Genomic DNA, 26,337 nt, shown 5'->3' on the forward strand with positions numbered 1-26,337 from the left:
TAAGAGGATAAATACAGGCTTTGTCCTTACCTACAACTGTCACAATCGAGTCTGAATGTTGTCTGTAGATAAAAAACAGAATATCTGATATCTGGAGTGAATGCATCATAGCCATGACAAACTAAGACTATACTGAATGCCTGTTTAGTATTTATCTCCACTAATTTTGTTCTAATTATATCATAACCGATTCTATTTCCTGATTAACCTTTATGTAAAGATTTTTTTAGATCTAAGTGCAAAGATAAAAAATGCTCTCCCCGTGTTCACGTGGGTTTCCTCCCACACACAAAGACATGTGTGCCAGGTTAGGTGTGCTCCTGCCGTTGTCCTTGACCAGGGCTCTTCTACTGCTCTGTGGCTGCCCACTGCACTGGGTACCTGGGATGGATGAAATGGACAAATTACCCCACTGGCCTCAATACAGTACATCTTATCTTATCTTATTCAAACTATGAATTCAGCGTGTAGCTTTGGAATGGACCCAATGTTGAGTATACACTCAGTGAGCACGTAATTAGGTAGACCTGTACACCAGTTTGTGAATGCAAATATTTAATCAGTCAATCATGTGGTAGGAACTAAATGCATGAAAGCAGGCAGACATGTTCAAGAGGTTCAGCTGTGTTCCAGACCAAATGTCAGACTGGAGATGGAATGTAATCTGAGTGACTTTGACTGTGGAATGATTATTGGTGACTGACAGGTTGGTTTGACTATCTCAGAAAATGCTGATGTCCTGGGATTTTCACGCACAACAGTCTCTAGAGTATGCAGAGAATTGTGCAAAAAAACAAAATACATCCAGTGACCAGCAAATGCTTTGTTAATGAGAGAGGTTAGAGGAGAAGGGCCAGACTGGTCAAAGCCGACAGGAAGGTGACAGTAACACAAATAACCACACATTATAACAGTGGTATGCAGAAAAGCATCTCTGAACACACAACCTCTAAGTGGATAGGCTGCAGCAGCAGAAGACCAATAAGTCTAAAAACTAAGTCTAATAAATACCTAATAAATTGCTCAGTGAGTGTATAAGCAGGCAAGAAGAGGCTGTGTCCAATGAGAATCTGTGTGGTGTAGCTATTACCAGTGAACACTTAAGGACTCTGACAGATCCTCTAGAGAAATCTGAGCCAAGAGGAACTCTAGTTCCTGTTTTGTGAGTCATCTTAATGAATTCAGTATTTTTGGATTCTTTGCAAAGTTAAATTCTGTCCATACAACTTCAGTGGGAACTGGGTATGCCGTTCCCCAGCATATGCTCTTGAAAGAAAAAATTGTATTGCTGTTTTATTGATTTTTTTATCTCACTACTTCCAGCATAATTCCAGCAAATGTTTTCAATTAACTTTCAACAATTCTTATCTGTGGAAGACAAAGACTCTTTATCCTAAATGAAATGCAATACAAATTGATTGGTTGCAGTTCATCCGAACCATTTTTATTCTATATTTGGTCAAGTATGTTGGATCCATATTCTTCTATTGTGTTCTCACATTCCGAACCAAAATATTTTGCCCACTAATACACAAGTAAATGTGCAAATAACCACGAGGGGACAGGAAACAGAAGCGGTTTTAAGGAGGGGTGCTCGTAGAGATGGATCTCAAATTCGCAGAGATGGAAATTGTGTTCGGGCAGTCAGAACCAATCGCATCATTGTGTAGCCCTTGAAAGCATCCAAAGAATTGTTTGATGTCCTTTTGCACATTCAGGCTGGATTTTCTGGTTGTGTGAGTGGAGCATCTACAAAGAAGGACAGCCTCCACAGAGAAGCGTGCGGAACTGAGGACAGGGGAGAGGGAAGACGAGGTGAGCTAAGATGGCTCTGGGGGAAAGCATATGGTTATGAGCTGTATTGCAAAAAAAAGAAAAAGTAGATAATAAAATACATAAGGTCAGGATGAATCACTTCCATATGTGTCAGCTTTTTTTATTACATTTTTTGCAAGCCAAAAAAAAATCCCTGTGTTCACATTGGTAGCAGAGTGCGCTGGGGCGTGTGACTGCTGGGATACATTCCACTGGCTCCGCCCCCTTGCCAGTGGCGTGAACAACCAGGGAGAGAAAATCCTGCCTGCTTCAGTCTGTGTGTGTGTGTGTGTGTGTGTGTGTGTGCATGCGTGTATGTGTGCGTGTGTTTGTGTGCGTATGCGCATGTGTGTGTGAGTTCAGTCTGTGTGTGCGTGTGTTAGTTTGCGTGTGTGTGTGCGTGCACGTTTTTGTGTGTGTGCGTATGCGCATGTGTGTGTGAGTTCAGTCTGTGTGTGCGTGTGTTAGTTTGCGTGTGTGTGTGTGTGTCTGTGTGTGTATGTGTGCATGCGTGTGTGTTTGTGTGAGTGTACGTGTTTGCATGTGTGTGAGTGTGTGTGTCTGTGTGTGTCTGTGTGTGTGTATGTGTGTTTGTTTGAATGTGAGTGTGTGTGCATATGACTGTGTGTGACTGTATATGTGTGTGTGTGCCCTCCTGCCCGTTTCCATGTTTCCAGTTATGTAAATTTGATAGAGCACTGTGAGCTTGGTTGAATTACATTTGGAGCGCTCTTATGTGAGTGACAATGGCTGCTGGATTAAGGTCTGTATCACAGAGTGACAGCGCTGCAGCCATCTTGGTGCCTTTTGTTCACCACGGGATGCATTCACTCCTCTACCCTGTGCTCCTTCCTTCCACTCATCGCGAGGTACACAGGCCGTGAGGGTGGCGCCCTGGCCACCATTTCCTCAGGACTGCGCCCTGAAAAGCACCTGCCACACAGGAAAAAAGGAACTGATGGTGCTTGGTGCCTCTGTCCATTGTGTAAATAAGAAATGTTTGCATCCTTACAGAATCAGTGGTGAACCCCACCCCACCCCCCACCCCCCCCCCACGCCTCCACTCACTCACACACACACACACACTTTTACAGTATACGTATATCACAAATATATATATTTTTTATTAAACTCAGTTGTATGTACAGTGTTATTTTACCTTTGATACTTTGCAACCCCTATTTAATTTATATAAACGCTTGAAGTTGAATTATACGAAACATTTTCCTGCAGCACTGATGAAAATCACATCTATATACAACTGCAATTCAAAGAACGAGTGGACCTGATTAAAATAAGATAGGGCAATGGAGGAATAGAAAGAAGAAACTGTAGTTCCACTGGGGCCAAGGGCAATTTTCTATTTATGTTCCTTTATCTCAGTGAAATGGTGAAACCATTTGAAGCTACAGCTAATCCAATTTAGCTACAACAAAATTAATGCGACTACTACTCAACTTGGGTGGGTTATCATTTCAAGTATTTCGGACAAATTTTTGTCTTATCAAGAGAAGAGAAAGATCGCAATGATTTAATTACACAAAGAACAATTTAATCAAAATTAAATCATATTTGCATGCTACCATTAAGAATATCTTGATGGCTGTACCATGGAATTGATTTCTAGCATTCATGGTTTATCTTTTTGGTTGGATCATTACATTAGATAATATGGATTGGCAGGACATTTCAGTTTAAAAAATGCATTCAACAGTATAATTTAAAATAACACCATACTTGATCTTGTTTTTGCATTCTGCTCAATCATCTGCTGGGGATGAATGCAAGAGGAGTAGGCAGTTGCTGGAAGCTCTTTGGTATAACACAATATTATTTTCATGGCAATTTAATTAACCCAAAGACTCAAAGCTACTCTCACTTTATAGACACATACAGGATATGATATTGAATGCATTCCCTTCACCCTCTTAATAAGTGATAGATAATACATGATACTTTTAAGTTTGACCGAATGAAGCTCATCTGGCGAGATGTGATTGAAAACACTGCAGCCGGGATCACCCGAGATAACCCCAAGAGCGTAACGAAGTGCCGACTGCTTTTAAAGCATTCTACAAATATTCCCACAAAAGAGGCAGTCGCGCTCAGCTACCCCTCCCTCTTCCTCGTTGTGCTGGCAATTCTCCACGTCTGCCGTCTCAGGACACGGAGTGGAAAAAAAGAGGGGATCCCTTCCCGAAGCCACATCCGAACACGGGAATCTCGCTGCAGAGGAACTCTCGCGTGAGGTGTCAACACCCCCACCCCCCTTCTCCCCCTTATCCTCTAGCAGCAGGAGCAGCACCCACAAACCCCCCCCCCCCCCCAATCCTCCTTATCCTCCAGCACCAGGAGCACCACCGACACCCCCCAACCCCCCCTCCCCCACTCCTCCACCACAAATTATGTGAGAAAACAAAAAAGGCTTCCGCAGAAGGTGAGCCAAAAAGTGAGTCCCTCTGCTTTAATTTCATAAAGGGCTATTTAAGCCCTATTGTCAGAGTAACGGAAGACTCACCTTCCAACAGTTCCACTGACCCATATCCGTTACAAAACTTTCACTTGACAGCCATTTTATCTCTCTCAAGCACATTGCACTTTTTCTGAGAAAGTGATGGGGAGCAAGCCATGAAGCTGTAATGTGTCATGTCTGCATATCCGCTTAGCCACTGAACGTTGACAAGGGCAATGGGAGACCCAATGTTCCCAGTGACATTATAGGACACTACAAAAACTGGAAAACTGAAGGAAAACCACATATTTGAATGATTGTAAAATGCTACGAAATGCTTACCAGAGTGTCATATGGAAACATACATTAGTAGTAGGTCTCAAACATGAACTTTTGTAGGAAGAAACAAAACATCTGAACTAGTGATCGATCTGTTTCTCATCACATTTTATTTGGAATTTGTCCAAGCACAGATAAGGTTTTACTGGATTTTGTGTTGCAGCAGAGTGTGTATCGATTTAATAGGCCTGTGATATATTCATGCTAACTAGGTTATAAGCTCCCGTTCTCACATCAGATAAACCATGTATGACATCATGAAGCAATTTCTACACTTTTTTGTCTTTGAAATGTATGGATCATTTCATTTCATTATCTTCAGCAACACTATGCAATAATTACTGGACTTTTTTTTATAAGGATTTATGCTATAAGAACTATCAGTTGTATCACTGTAAAATAAGCATATGCAAGTAATCATTGCAAGTGAAGTGGATATTAAAATGCATCTAGCCATCTTCTTTATATTCTAATTTATGCTTCTCCTGCAAGGGGAATACATTATTTAAAATGGTTTTGAATGACAACACCTCAGGCAAAGAAGACAAAACAATATTGAACTGGCAATGATGTAAATCTAGCCTGAGTCACCGGTTTCTTAAGACAATATGCATACATGTTATATGTGCAGCTGAAACAACAGAACAGGCATCATGTGATATATCAATTACACAATAATGCACAGATCACACTTTTTTTCTTTGGTCAGCATCAATGCAGATGCAATGTTTAATGGGTGTATATATAATTCATCTTAAATCATGAAAAATTTAAACTAGAACCAATCCCTATCCTTTTGAAACTCATTGGTGTAGGATCAAAAGCATATGAAGCCTTAAACATATACAGCTGGAAAAACTATAGGGGGAATTAATATTTGACAAGGATTTAGCTTTCATTTCAATATTGGTGGGGACACATTTGACCACTGTCCCACAGACTACCAATACTCTTGATGCCCCTACACTGTCAGAAAAAATGACTATTTGGCTTGTATCCATCAAGAAACCATTTTGGTTCTTTATGGATCCCACTATGATATGCATGAAAAGTTAAAACACCCAGATTAAACCATTTTGCCTGACAAAGAACCCTTGAACTAGATAGGTTTCCTCTGGTGCACATTAACTTCCCAAGAAAGGAATCAGTGAAATACACTCAGTGATCACTTTGCTAGGCAGACCTATAAACTAGCTTGTTAATGCAAATATTTAATCAGCCAAACATATGGCAGCAACTAAATGCATAAAGGCATGCAGACATGGTCAAGAGGTTTTGCTGTTTTTCAGACCAAATGTCAGAATGTGGAAGAAATATGATCTAAGTGATTTTGACTGTGGATTGATTGTTGGTGCCAGGCAGGGTGGTTTGGATATCTCAGAAATATCTGATCTCCTGGGATTTTCAAACACAACAGTCTCTAAAGCTTGCAGAGAATGGTGTGAAAAACAAAAAAACATCCAGTGAGCAGCAGTTTTGTGGGCAGAAATGTATTGTTAATGACAGGTCAGATGAAATGGCTAGACTGGTTGAAGCTAACAGGAAGGTGACAGTTACGCAAATAATCATGCATTACAACAGTGGTATGCAGAAGAGCATCTTTGAATGGTCAAACCTATAAGCGGATAGACTACAGCAGGAGGAGACGAATAAGTCTAAAAACAAAGTTAATAAGTTAATAAATACCTAATGGATTGCTCACTGAGTGTATGTGTTAGCAATGCGCATCATTGTCAACTGTCAAAAAACAGCTACCTTCTTGCTTGTATAAGTTTTATTTCATTGTTATTGATGCCATAGTGGTTTTGTCACCCGCAAGACCAAAATTAAATTACAACTTTGCAGAAGAGCATGATCCCATACAACAACTATTTAGTTAGTGTGGGTGTGCAACAAGCTATCAACAATGTTAGCAAACTATCTAACTTCAGATAGTTAGTTAGTAGATTTTAACTACAGAGTTTCTGAACAGATATCAGTAGTATGATTCCAGTTTCTGAGTAGCCAGCAAGTGATCTAACAAACCCCTGAAAAAATGTTCCGCTACATACAGTGAGTACACCCCTGTGCAATATCACTTAAATGTCAAATTATTCAATATTGTATCACCACTCAATAATTGCATTATTTCTAAGTTGACAAGTAGAGTTTTCCTCTTATGAACAACCAAAAACAAATACTTTAGAAAGACTATATTGAAAGTACAGGCCTCAAAGTAGAAAGTGAATACACCTGTGATCATTGAACCAAAACTGAGTACACCTGTGATTTCCATTTAGCCTAATTGCACTAATTGCATGAACATGGACCTGTGAACACCAGAACCTTCTCAATTTTGGGCCTATGAGCTATGTCTATCTGCATGTCTGCATCATGGCTCCACATGGAAAAGAATTGCCAGAGGAAATGAAACATCTGTTGGAAAGATGGAAAAGGTTACAGGAAGATTGCTGACCAACGATCCCAAGCACACTGCCAAAATCACGCAAGAGTTTCTAAAGAAAAAAAGAGTGAAAACTATGACCTGGCCAAGTATGACTTCAATCCAATGGAACACCTTTGGGGTATTTTAAAGTGAAAGGTAGAGCAACACAACCCATCCAGCAAAGAGCAGCTGAAAAATATTGTCTCTGAAGAATGGCAGAACATCTCTCCAGAAATCCTCCATGCCCAGGAGGGTTGATTCTGTCATCAAAAATAAAGGTGGACATTAATGTAAGGTGATACAATTTTGAATAATTTGACATTTTAAGTGCTATTGCACAGGGGTGTACTCATCTCTGTTGTATACTGTATATATTAGCAGTACTACATTCTATATTTAATTATTTAAATTATTTTAAGGGTTATTGACTCTTGTCTTGTTGCTGACTTCAGATACCTTTTTGTTGGCTTCAACAATATGAGATGACTGTAATCACTTAAGTTTGAGTTGGTTCCATGTTTGGAGAGATGTTTGTGTGCACCAAACCTTCTGAAAGGCCAAACAGTCACATTTCTTATGCTATTTCCTCAACTATGAGACCGTTTACATTTCCTATAAATGATTTAAATATAATTCCAGAGAGTTGAACAAACCCAATCGCCAATTTTAATGGTAAAACCAGATGTGATAAACCTTTACTTTATATCTATTATTTCTTCTGATATGTTGCTTAATTATCCTTGGTGTGCATCAACAGCTAATTGTGCTTATGCACAACACACAGGCACTGTACCTATTTGCAATTACAGAAAGGTTGATTATTGTTGTTTCAGCAGCACTGACACACACATTTGGAAAGCAGCCAAAATGCAAGGCTCACATAATTGGACAATAACATTATTTCTTCATTTAATTTTAGGTAATATATCCATGAAGTGTGAAACATATAAAAAGGAATATTACCCTGGGAATAACAGTGAAAACAATTACTTCAAAATGGATTTTAATTAAACTTTTTAAAAACTCATATCTCATATAAATGTCTTCTGTGCTTTTGTGTCAAGAAACTTGCTTCGGGTTAAGAAGGAAAAACTTGGTTTTCAGTTTTTTAATTTGCATGAAAAGATTTACCCATGGAATTTGTTTCAAGGAATAGCCAACAGCTAGTACAGTAAGTAAGCATATTCCAAAGTCCCATTTTTGTTACTTTTGTCTGTTAATATGAAAAAAAGATCTTGCTTGCGATTTTGTTAATCTCTCGATTTAACAGGCCTTATTCTATTCAATTCAGACAGTGTTGGGAATTGCAGATTTATTTTGATATAGGCTTACTTATCAACATGAGTAAACTATTAGCACAATTTTTTTGCCCCAATACTTAAATGGATGAACAAGAAGGAGGAACACTATCTTAACTATCATATGAACATAAAGAGACACATTTTGCTGATACTTTGACAGGAAAGGGACTAATACTGTATAACAGGAAGAAGAACTTGCTGTATAAAGTCAAACTGAGAATTAAAATTGTAGTTCATTTTCCCCAGGATTGGCTAGAACAGTGGTCTCCAACCCTGGTGCTGGAGAGCTACTGGGTCTGCTGGTTTGTTTTCACCTTAAAATCAGCACCCTGTTGAGACCCAGGTAACCAGGTGAGGTGAGTAAACTGTGTAATCAACTGCTCTAATTTATTATTTAAGTGCAGAATAATAATGAAAACCAGTAGACCCAGTAGCTCTCCAGAGCTAGGGTTGGAAACGCCTGGGCTAGAAATGAAAATTAAGTGGGGTTTCTTCACAAACACAGGGTAAATTGGTGATTGACTTCAGCAAACCTGTTTTTAAAAGATAACATTCCTGCATTCGGCTGAGTTCACTTGGGGGGGGGGGGGGGGGGTTGCTGTGATCATGCACTGGGAGGAGTGAAATCTGCACAAGATGGTGTGTGTTTTTAGGTGAGAGAGAAGAGGTATCTTAGGGTACTAGGAGGGTAACTGCCAGAGGGTGCTAATGGATTTGATAATGAAACATGAAACCGTAGTAAGGGAGGACCGTTACCCATCAGGATATCACCAGGGTCTTCAATGCAATGCGGGTTAAGAGGGAGATGAGAAAGAATATAGATAATGGGAATGCTTGGAGAGGCTCAACAAATAAATGCATTCAGAAAGAGAGTGTTTTTGTTGTAAATGGTAAATGGTTGGCATTTATATAGCGCCTTTATCCAAAGCGCTGTACAATTGATGCTTCTCATTCACCCATTCATACACACAATCACACACCGACAGCGATTGGCTGCCATGCAAGGCACCAACCAGCTCGTCAGAAGCATTTGGGGGTTAGGTGTCTTGCTCAGTGACACTTCGACACAGCTTGGGCGGGGGATTGAACCGGCAACCCTCCGACTGCCAGACGACTGCTCTTACTGCCTGAGCCATGTTGCCCCTGTGTGGTTTTGTAGCATAGGCAGGGCAGGAAGGTGCATTAATCCAAGCAACATGACACAACATTAAATGTTGGTCCCTATTGAACTTATATAAACTTATATAACACTGGACATTTTACTTTGTAAGTGATGCGGAAAAGGACTCTGCACTCTGGACTTTGTATCAAGAAAGTCATTGACATTATCAGTGTCCTGGGATGGGTACAGGTTTAACCTGTGCAGGGTTATGGAAAGCAGTTGGAAATGTGAAGCTTCAGCGTGTAGGTAGAACAGGTCTGTCAGACGGACTGAGCCTCAGCTGATGGCTTGCTTGTCAGACGGGTTGAGATCTCTTCGGGGCATGTGCTGTTTTGTAAATGGAATGAGTGTAACCCAAATAAAGATAACTTCATCTCAATGCAGTGTCAACACAATAAAAATATATAAATTCCAAATTACACCACAAAACTGACATGAAAATCTCCCGTGTTCTTAACTGCTCTAGGCCACTACTAAGGCTGGTGCATAAGAAATAGCAATAAGCACTGTAACTATTCCATCAAATCTCGATTGCAGGAATCTTATACATTTTCACAGCAAAAAAAAATTCACAAACTCCATAAATACTTTTGCTTTCTGGAATCCCATTTGGAATTGAGCACAAATGCTTATAAAAGGACACCACGGTACATTAGCCTTGGAGCCCTTCATTAGGGGCTTCTGTATATCCACAGAGTTTAAAGAAAAATAGCCTGAAGCCCTGAGTAGACAGCTGACAGATGTTGAGTAAGCTGTGCTGTTGGATTAATCACATTTGACACTTTTCACATGCGTGAGAGTGCGGTGGGAGGGATTGGCTACATGTTGAGACTGAGAGGTGGAGGTCTAGGTATGATGGTGTGAGACATTTAGACCCGATGCCAATCATGAAAACCTCTGGGGACAGTCGGTATAGATGGAGCTGTGCATGCCTGCTTCATATGGCAGACATTCCAGGTATTTGTCCTTGGTGGTATTCATCCAACACAGCATTGTTCCTGGGGCTGGGCAAATGGCTGGCAGTCCGAATAAAGCCCCACACATAACAGTGTGGACACGTTTCCTTCTTTCTAAATGTTCATTTGGATATGCTATCTTGCTTGCATAATAAATGTCTGGCCTCAATCACAGCATTTGTTTCAAAGACGGAATCAAGAATTGTGCTATGGTATTTGTCAAAAATCATTATTCATGGCAACATACAGTGTAAATGGCAATTATGGAGTCAAATAATAAAGATACTAAATATTTAGTATTGTTTTACTATCTGTAAAAAAAACTATTGTTACTCAAAGGTTTTAAAAAAAGAATATCTTTATGACAAAAAGTATGATGTTTGCTTTTTTTAATGTCAAACAGTTGACGTATAAAAACTGATTAAAAAACCTTGTGCTAGGTATGCAGGCCTATATTGCACATTTAAACGATGGAGAGGGACTCTCCTGATGACAGAACAATGACAGAGCTTTCCATCAGAGGATATACTTTATATTTAACCAATATGGTCAGCCTATAGGGGTAGGTGCCTGGGAAAGAGGCATGTCAGCGAGGGAGAATGTCAGCTAAAGATAGAAACTATTCATAAGACACATCTGCTGTTTTATATAGGAGGAGATTTATATACTGTCACTGGGGAGCCAGGAAAGGGAAGCACTGGCACATTCCAAAGGAGAGAGTGGAGAATATGAGAAAAAAATTAAAAGTAATGGAGGTCGTAATATGTTTCTAGGAGATGACTTATTGTTAATTTGGTAAAAACAATTATTGCTTATTTGATGTGGGAACTAGTTTTTAAGACTCACATTACCCCAACCATGACTCACTGCATAAGTTCCCTTTCGAAACACAGAAATGAATGACTCAGTGGAACTGCTTCCCTTCCCTCTTAATCACCAAGGTCCAAAAATATTCTAGCATGCTCTGTGATAACGGAAATGACAAAAGCAGGATAACACACAAATGAATGACTGTCCTAGTTGCTCACACTCATTGTACATACTACATGCAGATGTTTCAGTAGCACTGGAGCAAAACTGTGACATTCCCCCCTATCATACTACCCGATATGACCACACACTTGGTCTTTGATGAGGCTGGGTCTGGGTGTGTTTTTAATGAAAACACACCCATACCCAGGCAGTGAGAGAATAGGAATAGCTGCAGGACATTCAGAGACATTCAAAACCAATTCCTGTCAAAAACCTAAAACCACCAAGCTTATCATTACAATATCCATTTCAAAAGTTACTCTGTGGATAAAAGCATAAATGTAAATTGTCACAACAAATATACTTTTGATAAGATGGGCAAGATTGTTACTTTCATTGGACATTGAGGACTGAGGATATACATATATAACATTATTCCTCCCCATAATGCAGAGATCAGTCAATTGGTTCCAATCAGCTACAATCACAAGACTTACAATTAAGGAATACAAACAGTAGGTTGCTAATATAGGCCTACTGTAGTGAAAGCAGTGCTTTGCAAACCTATGACCTTTTTTCTTTTTTTTATTATTATTTTTATCCGATTTTTTCTCCCAATTTGGTAGCCAATTGGACCCCATCTGATTCAATTAGAGCTAGTATTAGATACACCGCCCACACCCCCGTCCCTCAGCGGCCGGCAGGTGAGCGACACACCTTCATCAAGCCGTCACGTCTCACAAGTCGTGACCGTGATTCCGAGGTGCTCGAGGTGCTCGTTTTTGTGCGCCGATCTACTAACCCTGCCAAGTCCCTCCCTCTGGAGCAGCGAGCCAATTATTGCTGCTCCACGTGAGCCGGCCAAACTTGGCTTTTGGCAGGACCAAGAATCGAACCCCGGTCCCCGGTGTGCAACTGCAGAAAACTGCAACCGCAAGTCTGCTGCATCTTAGCCTGTTGCGCCACCGCGGCTCTACCTATGACCTTTTAACAGTGCTATGGAACACGTACCACCTGTAATGACTCAAAATGGAGGCACAGGGACCAGCTGCACTTTGATCCAGCGGTCCTGGAGATCTGTCACTTGCGTGCAGCAGGTTATGAAACCCATTCGTCCGTTTACCTTACGCGGCTCTGAGAGGGTGACAGATTCCCACAGATTGCCACAGGCTCACTCCAGCACACCTTGGGGTCGCTTACAGCCATTTCCCAAAGGGCCTGTCAGTTCTGCCTACCTCCACCACACATCAGCCTTGGTCAGGAGAGCTCCTGCATCAACTCCCATGAGGCAAGTACAGACTCCCCACTGTCCTACCTGCAAGCAACTGATCTCATTTCAAATGTGCGCTCGCATTCAACTGCACACACCGGAGGTGTGCGCCGTAGGTAGTACTGACTCCAAGGACTGGGCAAATTATGTTGCAGTTCAGTCAATTCAGAAAATTAATTGAAATTAAATTCACAAATTGGAAAAAAAAATCCATAATTGTCAGGTGATGTAAAGTGAAACCTTTCCTGGGAGTCTCACTGTAGTCTCAAAGCACTTTGCACTTTACAGAGAAAGCAGAAACAGTGGAACACAATAAAGCACCAGGAGACCATTCACTCTTAAAATCATTTTCCATGTGTCCTGGAGAATTGCAGTCACACCAGGATAACAAAGTCCTTCTTCAGGAGTTATTACTGCCTCAGCTATACCAATTTCAACACCAGTCTCAATAGATACAAATAATGCTAGGCCGTTCGTGTTATTAGCTAAAGGTACTATGACGATGTCACAATACTCATGTGTTTACAGGGACTTGACTATAATAAATTGCACACATACACTTCTAAGGCATTGGTGCACACCTTGTTTCACAGGCAAGACAATATCGGCTACGCATCAGTTTCAGTGAATAGCTAAATGTATTGATGATATGTGCCAGCAGGGTTCATTATACATTCGTGAATTCTGTGTATAAATGCATTTCAACTGGCACTAGAAAGCCCACTTTGTAGAAGAAATCTATGGGTATTAAGCTCTGTGTTTTTCTCCCTTGGGGTGTCGCAATACTATAGTGACCTTGCTTGTGCAACAGAAACAAAGATAAGGACCATTAATTATTGTTACTGATCTAATATATGTATCTGTGTTACTGAAAGACTCGTGAAAAACAATCTGAAGTGCACAGTACATTCTTACTGCAGACTGCCAAAGTTGTTTATGTCAGGGTTCATTTTGTAAATATTTTGCAGGCCTGACCTACATTTTGACAGGTTGACTACATTGGGTGGGGTAACAGATGTGCATGACTGGCTGTGATTGGTTAGCTAAGCCATATGTAGGATTGGATCACCACTTATGGAGTCACATGAGTACAAAAACATGGGCCTGTCTATACAGAATGATTGAATGCATTACAATATGCCTTTAGGGGTTATTAATCATTCAAACGGCTGAAAAACAATATTTCTCCTTTGATTTGCAAATAATATCTTGCTCAATGTTTTTGTAGAACCTAAACGAGCACATGCATGTAATTCAACCGAGCATGAACGTCTGTTTTGGATATACTCACAGACAGACTAGACTTACGGCCTCAGTGTTTATCTTATCTCAAACTAGACTGAGGGTGTTATGTAGATTTTAGGACATCCGCTTGTCTGATTATAAGACTTGCCTCATGCCAATTCTTTGCATCTGACATCAAATTTCACTTGATTTAAAAGGGAACTTTATAGGTATTTTTCAGAGCTGACTTTGCAGTTCCCTCAGGTCCTGAAGTGACCAACCTTTGCAATGTGGGCCAATGACCATGGGCCATGTTCCCTTAACTACGGGGCCTGGGTGACAGATAGTCTAATGATAATATTAGCAGCTACAATACTTTAGTGGAGTAGAGTTAATCTCATAATGACACTAAACTACAAAATTGTATACACAATATTAAGCATATAACCTGTATTATTATGATTACCAAGATCTTACTGGTGATGATTATTATGATTTCTACAATGGCTGCCCGCGGCAATAGTAGTAATACTAGGCTACTATTATATTTGCCTGAAGACATTCAGTATCTGTAATTTAAATTGGCCAATTTAACACTGCCACACATGGACCGTTAACACAGCAGTTCCAGATGGTAACTATACGTTAAAATGGTAACTATACGCTGACACGAGTGCAAAAAAAAACCCACTCAAAAACCTGTGTACATCAGTGAGGGCAAAGAAGCAGACTGTTTGTCCTGCGTAAGGAGGGCGGTGGTGTGTCCTCGCGTCATATCGCCCGCCACGTTTCCATTGGCCGACACAACTCACCAGACCGATTGTTTTCTGCAAAGGAAGCGCACTTGTGGTATGAGGTCTGTGCAGTGGAATGAAGCAGCAGCGCAAAAAACCTCCAAATGATGATGTGACAGAACGTGATAGCAGAGAGAACCGCTTAGCTTTCTGTTCATTCATCTGAGAGACGCGAATAAGCACGGTAGCTCCTCTTATTTCTATTGAGTAAAGAAGTCGTTTGGGGATCAAGGTAAGATTAATGTGCTAACAGCTAAAATTAACGGATTGCTCTGTAGCATTGGGTATATGCTTGATGTTCACAATGGAGCCACAGTGTTTAAAGTGTAACTGTTAGTGGATTTTATCGATTAATTTGATTGGTCTTTTTGTAACATTAGCTAACCGTTTATAATTTGATGTAACCGCACTAGATATCTGATGTGACCTGGTGAAGCGACGACATTCGTGTGACTAAGGTATCCTGTTTTTTCCTATTTAGCAAGTGCCAAATGCCAAGACTAGAGCAACACTGTTGGAGCTGTTCCTGTTCCACAAGGGTGAAGTCTGAGAATATTTCAAGTGCAAGCTGGTTCGCATCTAAAGTTAGGGAAATGATGACCATCATCACAACCATTCTCAGCAGTGCTTACGGCTCCCTCCACAGCATACGAACTGCTAACTTAATCAGGCGCGGTATCGTCCTTTTTACCGTGGGAGTTTTCCTGGCTTTGGTTCTGAACTTGCTGCAGATACAAAGAAATGTCACCTTATTCCCAGAGGAGGTGATTTCCACGCTCTTTTCGTCGGCATGGTGGATACCACCTTGCTGCGGCACAGCTGCTGGTAAGTAGCCTAGTTAATATTAGCTGCTAGCTTGTTGCCGTTCGTCAGCTTGCGTGCCGCTCATCTAGCATGCTAACAGCGTAATGCCTGCTAACGTTGCTCTGTGACTTTTGAAGTATCGATTACTTAAAAATTACTCTAAAAATAAGTGTGTTTAGTATCATAATGACCCGTATGACATGAATAGCTGGCCAGCAATCCAACTAGCAAACGACCGAAATGGTTAAAACGCCAGCTACACATTTGTGTAGGCTACACGTATATAGAATGTATTCACTTTTACAGTCATTATTAACAGTCTGTTTTAGCTAAACGTGGAAGCCTTCTGCTGTTATTGTTTTGGTTCTTATATAAGCCAACTAATCGTGTATGGATTGGCTGGTGTATTGTGCGGTGCTTCTCAAAGCGTAGTATTTCCACCGCCTTCTGATGGCACTCCCCTGGAAACAGCCCGACTGAAAGGGTCATTCCGGGTGTGCGTTTCATTCATTGGCTGCGCAGACAACTGGTGAGCTTCTGAGGCTGCAGCTAATTGGCTGTTACCTCGAACATGCCACTTGAATAAAAAGAGAAACAAGGAAGTCGTGTGATGGGAATGAAATAAATAAAGCACATTCCCCCATCCCCCACTGAACTAACTGGGAGGAGGGGGGGGTCTTTTTAACAAAGAAAGTAGGACGACAGATACAATATGGCATTTAACTTCGCTGCTTGTGTTTTGAACCGTTTTACAATTTAACTTTAGCTTATGATGTCTAGCCTTTTACATAGGATAAACATTAAAGCATGTATTTAAGTTAAACGGTATGCATTTAGAACACTTAACATATTTTTCTAGAAATACAAACACCTGGTAATTTATTCCAGGTACTGGGCTTTACTAACAGTGCTCCCTTTTTATGAGAATTTGCTCCTGAAAATTGATGTTAACTGGAAAAATAATTTCCGGGCACAACAACTAATTTGTTGCATTAGTGTGGTCCTTAACTTCAGCACATGTGTTTAATGTTGGCACATAGTCCTGTCCAGATATATTCGTTAACCTGTCTGTTTCCTTTCTCTGCAGCTGTTGTTGGTTTGTTGTACCCATGCATTGATGACCATTTGGGAGAGCCGCACAAGTTCAAGAGGGAGTGGGCCAGTGTCATGCGATGCATTGCAGTATTTGTTGGCATCAATCATGCAAGTGCTGTATCCTTTCCAAAAAAGCTGTGTGTGTGTGTGTGTGTGTGTGTGTGTGTGTGTGTGTGTGTGTGTGTGTGAGCAAGAGCAAGAGAAAGGAGAAAAAAAGAGAGCGAGACATCTGTTTCCCTTAACTCTTTCATCCACAGAAACTCGACTTTGCCAACAATGTCCAGCTCTCCCTCACATTGGGAGCTCTCTCCCTGGGGCTGTGGTGGACGTTTGACCGGTCCAGAAGTGGCTTTGGGCTTGGTCTCACCATTGCCTTTCTTGCCACTCTCATTACACAGTTCCTGGTCTACAATGGTGTCTACCAGTAAGTCAGCTAGGCTATCATTTTGTTATTTTGGTGTTTTCATGCCTGGTATTTGTACTTTATAAATTAAATAATCTTCTCCTTGTATTCAGTGACCACAATGCCATGTTAGACAGAGCAAACCTCTGACTGCAGGAGTGGTGTTTGTTGCACCTCAGAACATTGCAGCATTTTTATGTCTCAGGTCAAAGCTTTATTTAAAAATAAATAAAAATACTATTGCTGTCAAAGTTGAACAAGCGCATTAAAAGGATGAGTGAGAGTGCTGTTGTTTTGAGCAGTAGAGCCCATGTGTGTATGTATAGTATACCCAATTATCAGCCCTCCTACCTGGATTGGTGGGCTGGATTGGCGGAACTTCAAAAGCTTCCCGCAGTGTCAGCAAGAGGCAGGCTTCAGTTAGCGGTCGACAAAAAGGCTTGTTCAAAAGACCCTCAGTTTTCCGTCAACTGGGAGGGAGTGCAGTCTATTTGGTTTTTCACCATTAAAATGTAATGTACTGTCCCCGGGGGCTTCTGCAAGGAGACTGCTTAAGTTATCATGAATTTTAAAGTTGTCTTGACACTTGTATGTTTGACTTTCATGTTGGTTTGTATCTGTGTTTGCATCTTATTTAATCTCTCTTTGTTGTGGTTTCTCTCCCACTGCTTTCCAGGTACACATCACCAGATTTTCTGTACATTCGTTCATGGCTGCCATGCATATTCTTCTCCGGCGGAGTCACTGTCGGAAATATCGGACGCCAACTAGCTATGGTAAGGATTGCTTCTGGCCATTTGTGTTAAAGCAGCAGTTACTTATTCTTTTGCAAATTGTTTTATTGTATTTTTTTATTGTAGAAATGTGATGCTGAGATGAAAAATTTGTGTAGGTCAAAGATGTTCTTCCTTCCATATTACTTAATTTTATGGAGCACAATCATTTTGTGTCATTTTGGTAGAGGTAGATTTCCCACACCAAACATCGGAGACATTCATGTACCATTCATGTGCCATGTTGCAGTGCCGGCAACTGAGTCTGTGTACTACACTCTTTATTCCTTAGAAGGACATTTGACTCAGTGTACTGTTTGATTCAATGAAGCTGTGAAAGACGATTAAGCTTGTTTTTTTCATGGTGAGGGACAGACTGAGCCTTTCCAGCCTTGTTTCCCAGGAGTTGCTTTGGCTGTTGTTTTAGTGTTTGTCATGGGTTTTGCGATATTGGCACACATGGCCAGTTGCTCAGCACCAAAGTTCATGGTTGGGTGAGCAGATTAAGACCCTGTGATTGCCATTCAAGTTGTTTTGGATTCTTCCTTCTGAAAAACTTTCCAGCAAATAAAACGTAATACGTTTTTTCTCCTTTTGTCACTCACTTGGAAGTATTCACTTCTGCATTCCATCAGTGGTTACAGGAAAAGCAAAGCCCTTAAATACTATTTTGGAGTGAGAAGCTGAACTGAAGTTAGGTGACACAGGAGGGTTGGGAGAAGTCTGGGGCAGGATTATGTTTCTGGATGGTGTTGGCAGTGGTGTTCTCATTGCAGTAAAATAACAGATGCAACAGATATTGGGACATTTTTGAATGTGAAATATAGCGAGGATATTTCCTCCTCAGAATACTGATGAATGTCCTTTTCTTTTTGAATAGCTGGAGTATTTGTTTATATGTAGGCTCTGTGGTAACAGTGCATGCTGTGTTTGGGTCTAGCTGGATTGCAGGTCTCAGGTATTTGTCTTGATTTGTGGCATGATGCAGATGAGCCCACAGGCGTATGCAGTACTCAAGAGCAGATGCCAGTCTGTCATGGTGCGATACAGTGATTGGCTGAAAGAGTACTGTGGTGCAATGAGATGTGGGGAGTACTGGAGATTGGAAGGGTTTCCATACTGCTCCAAGAGAGCAATGAGGCAGCATTCTGCCAAAAGCAGAGTTTCTCATACCCCCATCCAGCCCCCCCAGATGCATGTAGCACACAGCACACAACACACATTGTCCTAACCCTCAAGCCCCATTGAAAAAGATGGAACATGCCAATGATGTTCCCTTGAGCACAGCTGAAGGATAGTTTGTAGAATAATACTAATTCATGAAGTGTCCCTTTTTTCTTTCTGTAACATTCCTACTCAGCAGAAATGTTTAGTAGGCCAGATATGTCTGGATAAAAATAGGCATTTAATCTAACTTGCAAGGTTAGCAGGAGTCGTCATAGTCTTGTTCTTTTCTGAAAAGGCAGAGGTAACATTTAATTCACTGTCTGCTCTGTTTGCTGAATTGATTGCATAACATATTTGCCCTGAGTGTATACTTTTCTTCCTCGTGACTACCTGTCGTGTGATGAATTCTGTTCTTTAATGCACTATTTGTGTACTGTGTTCCCAGATAAAATATCCTGCTCTAAGAATTGAGCTACCTGTTAATGAGCCAGTCATGAGTGGTAATTTACAGAATTGAGCATCTCTTACTATTGTGAGAGTTGGCATTACAGTCTTTTCGACATGGTTGAACTCTTATGGGGTAACTTATGCTTATGGGTCACCAGCAGTTTTATATCTGTATAACATGCTCGCTGTAGTCGTAAATGTTCTGTAAAATAATGTGATGTGATAAAACCCTTGAGAGATGGCCCCATTAGGTCAAGTACTCAAAAGCTGAAATAGCTTGGATATCAAATTTTACTGTGTCTATCTTCAGAGCAGCTATAAATAGCTGCAGCTATAGCCATATTTATACATGGAGGGCTTAGGGAGGCTATAACATACAATTTCTATGTTAGTCACCTGCTGTGTGGCTTATTGAGAGTTATTTATTATTCCATATGCTTTGGAGGTTGGATCTGAGCATTAATATTGGCCAGATTTTCTAACAATGTTTTTTTCCCCCCCAACGTGACTTAAGACGATCTATCTGTATCAATCAATGTCTGGATAATGTGTCTAATGCATTTTATTGTTTTTTCTTTGTAGGGCAGTATGGAGAAACCTCACAGTGACTAGGGAAAGAAAGAGAAGATGGCTAAGGAAAAAGGAAGAGATTTGCAGTGCCAATGCAGAGAACCTGAACATTGAGACCTCAGATTTCATAATTTCTGCTGAGAGACATTCAAGTGAAAGCTCATCTTTTGCTCCTGATTTTACCCCGTTCTTTTCTTAAATGAATAGAAGGTCCGGACATGTCGGAGAAAGGTGCCAATACTTTTGGGGAGGTTCGCACTTCCTCGTGGCCAAAAGGTTCCTCTGTCCACCGTTGTCATTGGTCCAGCTTGCCCTACAGGACACAACACAATCATAGAGAATCTCTGATTCTCTATGGCGAAAAGTTAACTGGTTTCAGTTTTACTGTGTAAGAATGAACGTTGGCCTTTTTGCATTAAGTATAGGTGTGGAAAAAAAGAAAAAAAAAAGAAGGTGCTACAATGTGTGCTTTTTTGCATGAGTGCAAATTGTCCACTAAAGGGAAAGATTTCAGGGCTTTGCAGAAATGTCTGAAAGATCTTAAACCCTCCTCCACATTTGCTTCAGTACAAACACCATAGGAAAAATAAATAATTACCAAATGGAGTATTACACAAAAATATCAGTGGGGCTCATTTCTTGGTTACAAGAAGAAGAAAAAAACCAAGGCAGTTCAGCATACACCAAAATAACCTGGTCAAAATGTAAGATTTGGCTAGATTCCGGAATGCCTTTTCCTTTTTTGTGGGAAAAAACAAGTATTTGATTTGTCTTTAAACGATGAGTCTAAATTAGGATCAAAATTCTATAAACAAACTGATTTATCTTGTTTGTTCATAGCTCACTTTCTTTTAATGTTTTTGAATTTGTATTTGGATGCTGGTGTGCGCGGACTAAGGGGAGGACATGACATATTTGCAGAGCCTTCAAAAATTTGCAATCTGTGATTGCCTTTGTATTATAGAAATGAGTGCATTTGTCACTATTTAAGTTGAGTTTTTTTGTTTTGTTTTTTTTTGTAAATAATTTATTGTATATCGCTTATACATATAATTGCTTCTCTATCTAATCATAATGGTATTGCCATGCTAGACCTAGTTACCGAGTTTGGGGTCTAGATGATTAAAGTGCAATCAGTTATACACCTGAGCCTTGTATTCTTTCATATTTATTACTTCTGATATTTGTTACAAGTAAGCATCTTCAGAAGCATATGCAGTACTGATATAAATTGAGCAATAACACCAGTGTTTATTTTGTGTCTCCTAAAACTAAAGAAGTTGTGTCAGAGGTTCCTTGGTGTTTTAAATCGTCACTGCTCCTAAATGATTACTTCTTAAATGTACCAATGATCCGTTTCACTGTAAACACAAATCGTGCTGTGTCAAAATCATGCTTTCTCTCCCCATATAGCCACATTTTGAACAGGAGAAACTGATATCAGGAATTACTTTGCATTTGAAAGACTGACCGAATGTTTTTGGAAGTGTTGGAAGCAAAGCAAAATTGTGTGACAACACAGATGAGACGTAAACCAGACGTGCTGTGCATTCAGCTCTGTTTGACCCCTGACCCTGCCTTAGCTCAGGTAGACGAAAGAGTGAAAGCTTTATTTTTCTTTTGTATTGTTTTTTTTTTTTTTTTTTTTTTTTGAGGAGATGGCTTATGAAGCACCTTTTTTTAATGTGTAGAGTGTGTGTAGAGTGTGAGTGTGTGTGTGTATTCATTGACTTTTCAGCTGTGTATCATTTCTATTACCTTGACTTCCAGTGGAAAAAAAAAAGATGAATAAAAACATTCTGACTGCCACTGAGTGATTTTTGTATTCCCCCCACTGTATAGCATACAGTACATGGAATATGAGTGGTTATGAATGCATCCATATTTTTACACATTCATTTTATTACATGTTACAGTTGATAAATAGTATAAAAATCTAAACATCAAAGTAAATGTATATCCTGTGTCTAGCTTTTCAGGTCTTCTCTCATTGTTCATTCATGTAAGAAAACTGATCGCTCTGAAAAATAATTCAAGGCTCATCCAGGTTGTTTTTTTTGTGTGTGTTAAGAAACATTGGGCCTATGTGTACACCTTTGACTTGGGCTTTGTGTCAGTGTTAAGGCCCTGGAAATCCTGATTCAAAAATGAATAAGCCAAGCCATAGGTGTAGGGCACACTGCTGGATTATCTCGTTCTGCTTGGTCAAACATCAAGTCTCACAAGTATACAAGCTAGTCTAACTATGAATTCATATGAAAATATTGGGGGTAACATTTCTCTCCCTAAACCATCACATATGTGCCAGGCTATCTATATGAAATATGCTGTTTTTTTTGTTTTCTTTAAGTGAACTGGTCACAGTGGCGGTGCAGGCGGATATGACCAGACCAAGGGCGTCCTCACCCACCTGCTCCCCCCAGCCCCCCTCCCACTGTGCCAGTCAGGTTGCGATGGACGTGGGGCTTGACGAGGCCTCTCTCCGCAGTGCCACGCTGTGCAGAGGGCCGGGGAAAGGGCGGCTGACCTCCTGCTTCCTGCCAGCTGACATGGCGGGGGGGCGGAGCCACGGAGGAGGGGGGCCCGGCTGTGGATTGGTGGGTGTGAGGACCGCAGGGCGGAACCCCAGCAGCTGTGTGCTGTGCACGGAGGCGTGACTGAAACCAGGGAAACGGGCACGGTGGGGAGAACACAACACAAACAATCACACCTCTAATGTATTTACAGTGTTCATCCGGAAAGGTACAATCGGAAGTGTTGATGTGATGTTCTGTAGCTGGCAATACCGTCTGCAGTGTAATGGTACCAGCTTTTTTATGTTTCACTGAATGATGTAGCGTTGCTATGACGATAACAGATTTGATCCCAATGCTCTCATTAATGGACTGAATTAGTGATAGCGGAATTAAATGTTGTGTAGCTCAGATGAAGACATTTCGAGATGAAACTGAAATACCTGCAGACAGGGGCTCCTGCTGCTGAAGCTAGTAAATAATTAACTTGTTTGTTCTGAAAAGTTGTTTAGTATGCATTGACTGTATTCTTCCATTAATGTCTGAAAATACAGTAACAACCACAAAACTGTTATACTCTGATGATATAAATACATGATACATGGCAACGGACAGTAATACAATTAATGCACATTTTACCAGTGGATGCACTGAAAGACTATTTTATACTCTTCACAGATATACACAGATGTATGTGACAGCTGTAAATTAAGTTGGGTTCCACAGGACAATGTTCGTCTTAAGACCTATTAGATATATTCTGCTCCTGCTCTCTCCAAGACAACACCCAGCATGTCACCAGAATCACTGTCTGAGCCTTAGTCTCTACTTATTCTGGCAGGCAGTTCCCTTCTGGAAAGCAGTCTCCTATTTATACCTAGCAGGGGATTGACAGTTAACCTTTTGCACTGAAATTTCTGGGAGCCGGGCCAATTTTCAGGCCCAGATCAGCACTCGTAGGAGAGGAGCGTTTCCAACAGGCAGAGGTCCAGAGCTCCACATTGCTGCATTCACAATGTCCTCCCTTCAGAGGACCGCCGTTATTGGCTCGGGTCCTAACCCCTTTAATTTCCACCAGGACTTCCTTCAGACACCCTCCGCCAAGGAAAACCTCCCTCCGCCATTTCACAGGCGCGCGATCTGGTCCGGCCTTTTAATGAGGGGTAAGTGCTTCCAACCTCGGACGTGCCGGAGCCCGACAGCGTCTGTTCTCGCCCGCGTGTCCTCGCACCGCAGATATAACGCCGACAGGCACGGTTACGATTTGTCTCTTCGCGTCACCCTACGCCTCTGCTCTGGTGGAATTCCAGACGGAGGGATGGAGGAAGTATTTCAATCGCGTAGCCGTCCTTAGACTCCCGCTTGTCTGGGTCATGGGAGCCCGGGTCCACTGCGCTCTTTGGCCGGGCACCAGCGCGCTCGTTTGATCTGAAACAGAGACGGGAATTTGAATCCAAGACTCCGCTGGAAAAGGTTAGTAAAGTCATTACATGGGCCTCATCTACCAGACTGGTAGCTAAGCTACATGCCGCATTTGACCAGTCCAAACGAATACGCAACTACAACACCAAGAAGCGCATTTAATCCACGTTTGGAATCGTGAGGTCACGACTGGCTACCACGATCGAATTTTGTATGCTGAAGTTAGGAAGAATTTGGGGGGCTGAAACTTTAATTCATGATCCACCCGCATTGCATAGCCTACATAATTTACGAAAAAGTAGGGCAAACACCCAAGAATGCGACGGCATGCGAAGGGACTCCCGCTGACATTTAATGCCTCCTAAGCATTAGCTTTGTCTCAAAGTTTTGTCATAAGAACGTCACTATACCCGTTACACTTCTGAAAACAGCGCAGAACATTTGCCCTCTGCTGCCCCCTGGCCAGTCCATTCAATAAAAATCCTGTTTGGGCCAGAAAAACACCTTAGATACATATAGTACATTAGGCCCCTTGATATCAATTGCGCATCAGCAGGATGCCACAGCATAGCGAAGCATTGTTGCTGCCAATGTTCACCCCTTTATGGCCACAGTCTACCTTCTCAAATGGGTCCTTCCTGCAGGATAACGTGCCACATCTCCAAGCTTGCATCATCTCAAAAAGGATCTGTGAACATGACAGAGACATCAGTTTACTCCAATGACCTGCACAGTCTCCACAACTCAATCCAGTAGAGCACCTTAGGAATGGGGTGGGATGGGAGGTTTGCTTCATGAATTTGGGACGGAACGATCTGGAGGAGGCGTGTGGCCCTATCGACCATGGACCGAAATCCCTCAGGAATGTTTTCAGCACCATGTTGAATTCTGTCCTGGAGACAAAAATACTAGATATGTGTACCTAATAAAGTGGCTACCAAGTATGTGTGCGCATGTGTGAGAGAGAATATACTCAAAAATAACAAACAAAAAACATTTCGATGTCAAAAAATAATAAGCCAGCTATTGTCCTCAATTCCTGGCTAGATGTGTTCTAAAACGATGGTACCTATGAGAAGGTAGATTCCTCTAGGGGTCTTCAAAAGCTCTCAAGTTTTATTATGCCATCACTGGGGCTTTTACACGGGGTGAAAATAAAGCCTTCAGGAGCATAACTAGGTTAATGGACCTATCACATTGTTTTACTTACTATCTATCTGAGGTCTTGCAGCAGTTATAATTTCATTATTAACAATTAAAATATCTTACATTATTATAATATAAGACTGAAGACATACAGTATATAGTAGTATGAAGCCCATTGTATCAGTACTACAAAGGCAGCATATGCTCATATTTTAATGCTCATATTTAAATAGAGACAAACTGAGTGGAGATATAACAAACTAAATTACTGGTGTGTGGTCGTAACGTGAGGTTAAATGCAGATCAGTTGTTCGCTGAGTGGCTAAGGAGTGGGGCAGCATGGAGAACAGGGAAGCCCTCTGTAAGCCTCTCTAGTCCTCTCTTCCGTTCCTGTTGTCTGTTTCCGTAGGAGACAAAGGGATCCTCAGCGACTTCATTCCCGGCCATCAAGTGGCGCTATTTGTCCTCGTGCTTCGCGCGGGCTTCTGCCTCTGTTCTCTTTGTGATGTGATAGGCAGGGGACCCCTGGTGGCAAGAATGACAACTGACCTACTCCTGTCGCGCGGTGAAGGTCAACGCCGGAGCGCTGATACCATAACAGGGAGAGCGCAGTGACAGTGATCCTGGCTGTCCGCGGTCCTGTCACCACCGCCCTTCTGATTTCCCCCTGCAGTCTCCACGCGTCTCGCCACCAGACAAACATTCCCGTTATTAACACAACGTCATTTTTTAACAGATTATAAATGGTTTTTTAATATAGGGTAGGGGCTGCCACTACAGCACCTGAATCACCTATTAACTTTGTTAATAGTTAAGCAGGGTTATAAAATAATTAAATTAAAGGGGGTGGGGAGACAGTCTCAGAAGAAATAGTTGCAATAACATAAGGCTATTACATTTTAATAATATCGTGCTAATTGAAAATCAACCAGTGGCGCAAGGAAAAGTTTCATGCATTTAGTCTTATATCTTATTAAATGCCCCTTGGGTTCACATAATACTTACATTATGATTGAATCACTGGGCACGTACTAAAAAAGGGGTAATATTGTTGCTTTAATTGGGGCCTTCTCCCCTGTGTTTCACTCATGTCAGTTTTCAGACAGAAACCATCTGTGATTGATGAATGAAGGTTTCAGGAGTGTCTAATAGCTATTAAAGTCAACCAAAGATGACCTTTAAATGTTGTACACATTGGGTCAAGGTCAAAGTCATTTAATTTTCATGGCTATTAATTAATTACACACTGTTCGCCCACAGATTTAAGCCATCAAAGTAATGGTATTC

General features: G+C 41.1%; 1 protein-coding gene across 1 annotated transcript; it reads left to right on the forward strand.

The window, feature by feature from the left end:
* The first annotated feature begins 14,749 nt into the window (after positions 1–14,749).
* insig1 (insulin induced gene 1) lies at positions 14,750–21,778 on the forward strand. Its single transcript, XM_061239588.1, has 6 exons — positions 14,750–14,942; positions 15,192–15,535; positions 16,602–16,726; positions 16,867–17,033; positions 17,689–17,788; positions 19,982–21,778. Exons 2-6 carry the CDS (start codon positions 15,202–15,204, stop codon positions 20,009–20,011), a joined length of 756 nt encoding a protein of 251 aa, XP_061095572.1. The 5' UTR covers positions 14,750–14,942; positions 15,192–15,201; the 3' UTR covers positions 20,012–21,778.
* The last annotated feature ends 4,559 nt before the right edge of the window (positions 21,779–26,337 follow it).

Source organism: Conger conger, chromosome 4, assembly GCF_963514075.1.
Source record: "Conger conger chromosome 4, fConCon1.1, whole genome shotgun sequence".
Classification (NCBI taxonomy): domain Eukaryota; kingdom Metazoa; phylum Chordata; class Actinopteri; order Anguilliformes; family Congridae; genus Conger; species Conger conger.

Bases quoted from the DNA above. Each gene is read 5' to 3' on its own strand.
- insig1 (XM_061239588.1), top strand. From the start codon at position 15,202: ATGCCAAGACTAGAGCAACACTGTTGGAGCTGTTCCTGTTCCACAAGG. The intron at 15,536-16,601 runs GTAAGTAGCCTA...CTTTCTCTGCAG, and splicing joins TTGCTGCGGCACAGCTGCTG to CTGTTGTTGGTTTGTTGTAC. The intron at 17,789-19,981 runs GTAAGGATTGCT...TTTTCTTTGTAG, and splicing joins TCGGACGCCAACTAGCTATG to GGCAGTATGGAGAAACCTCA.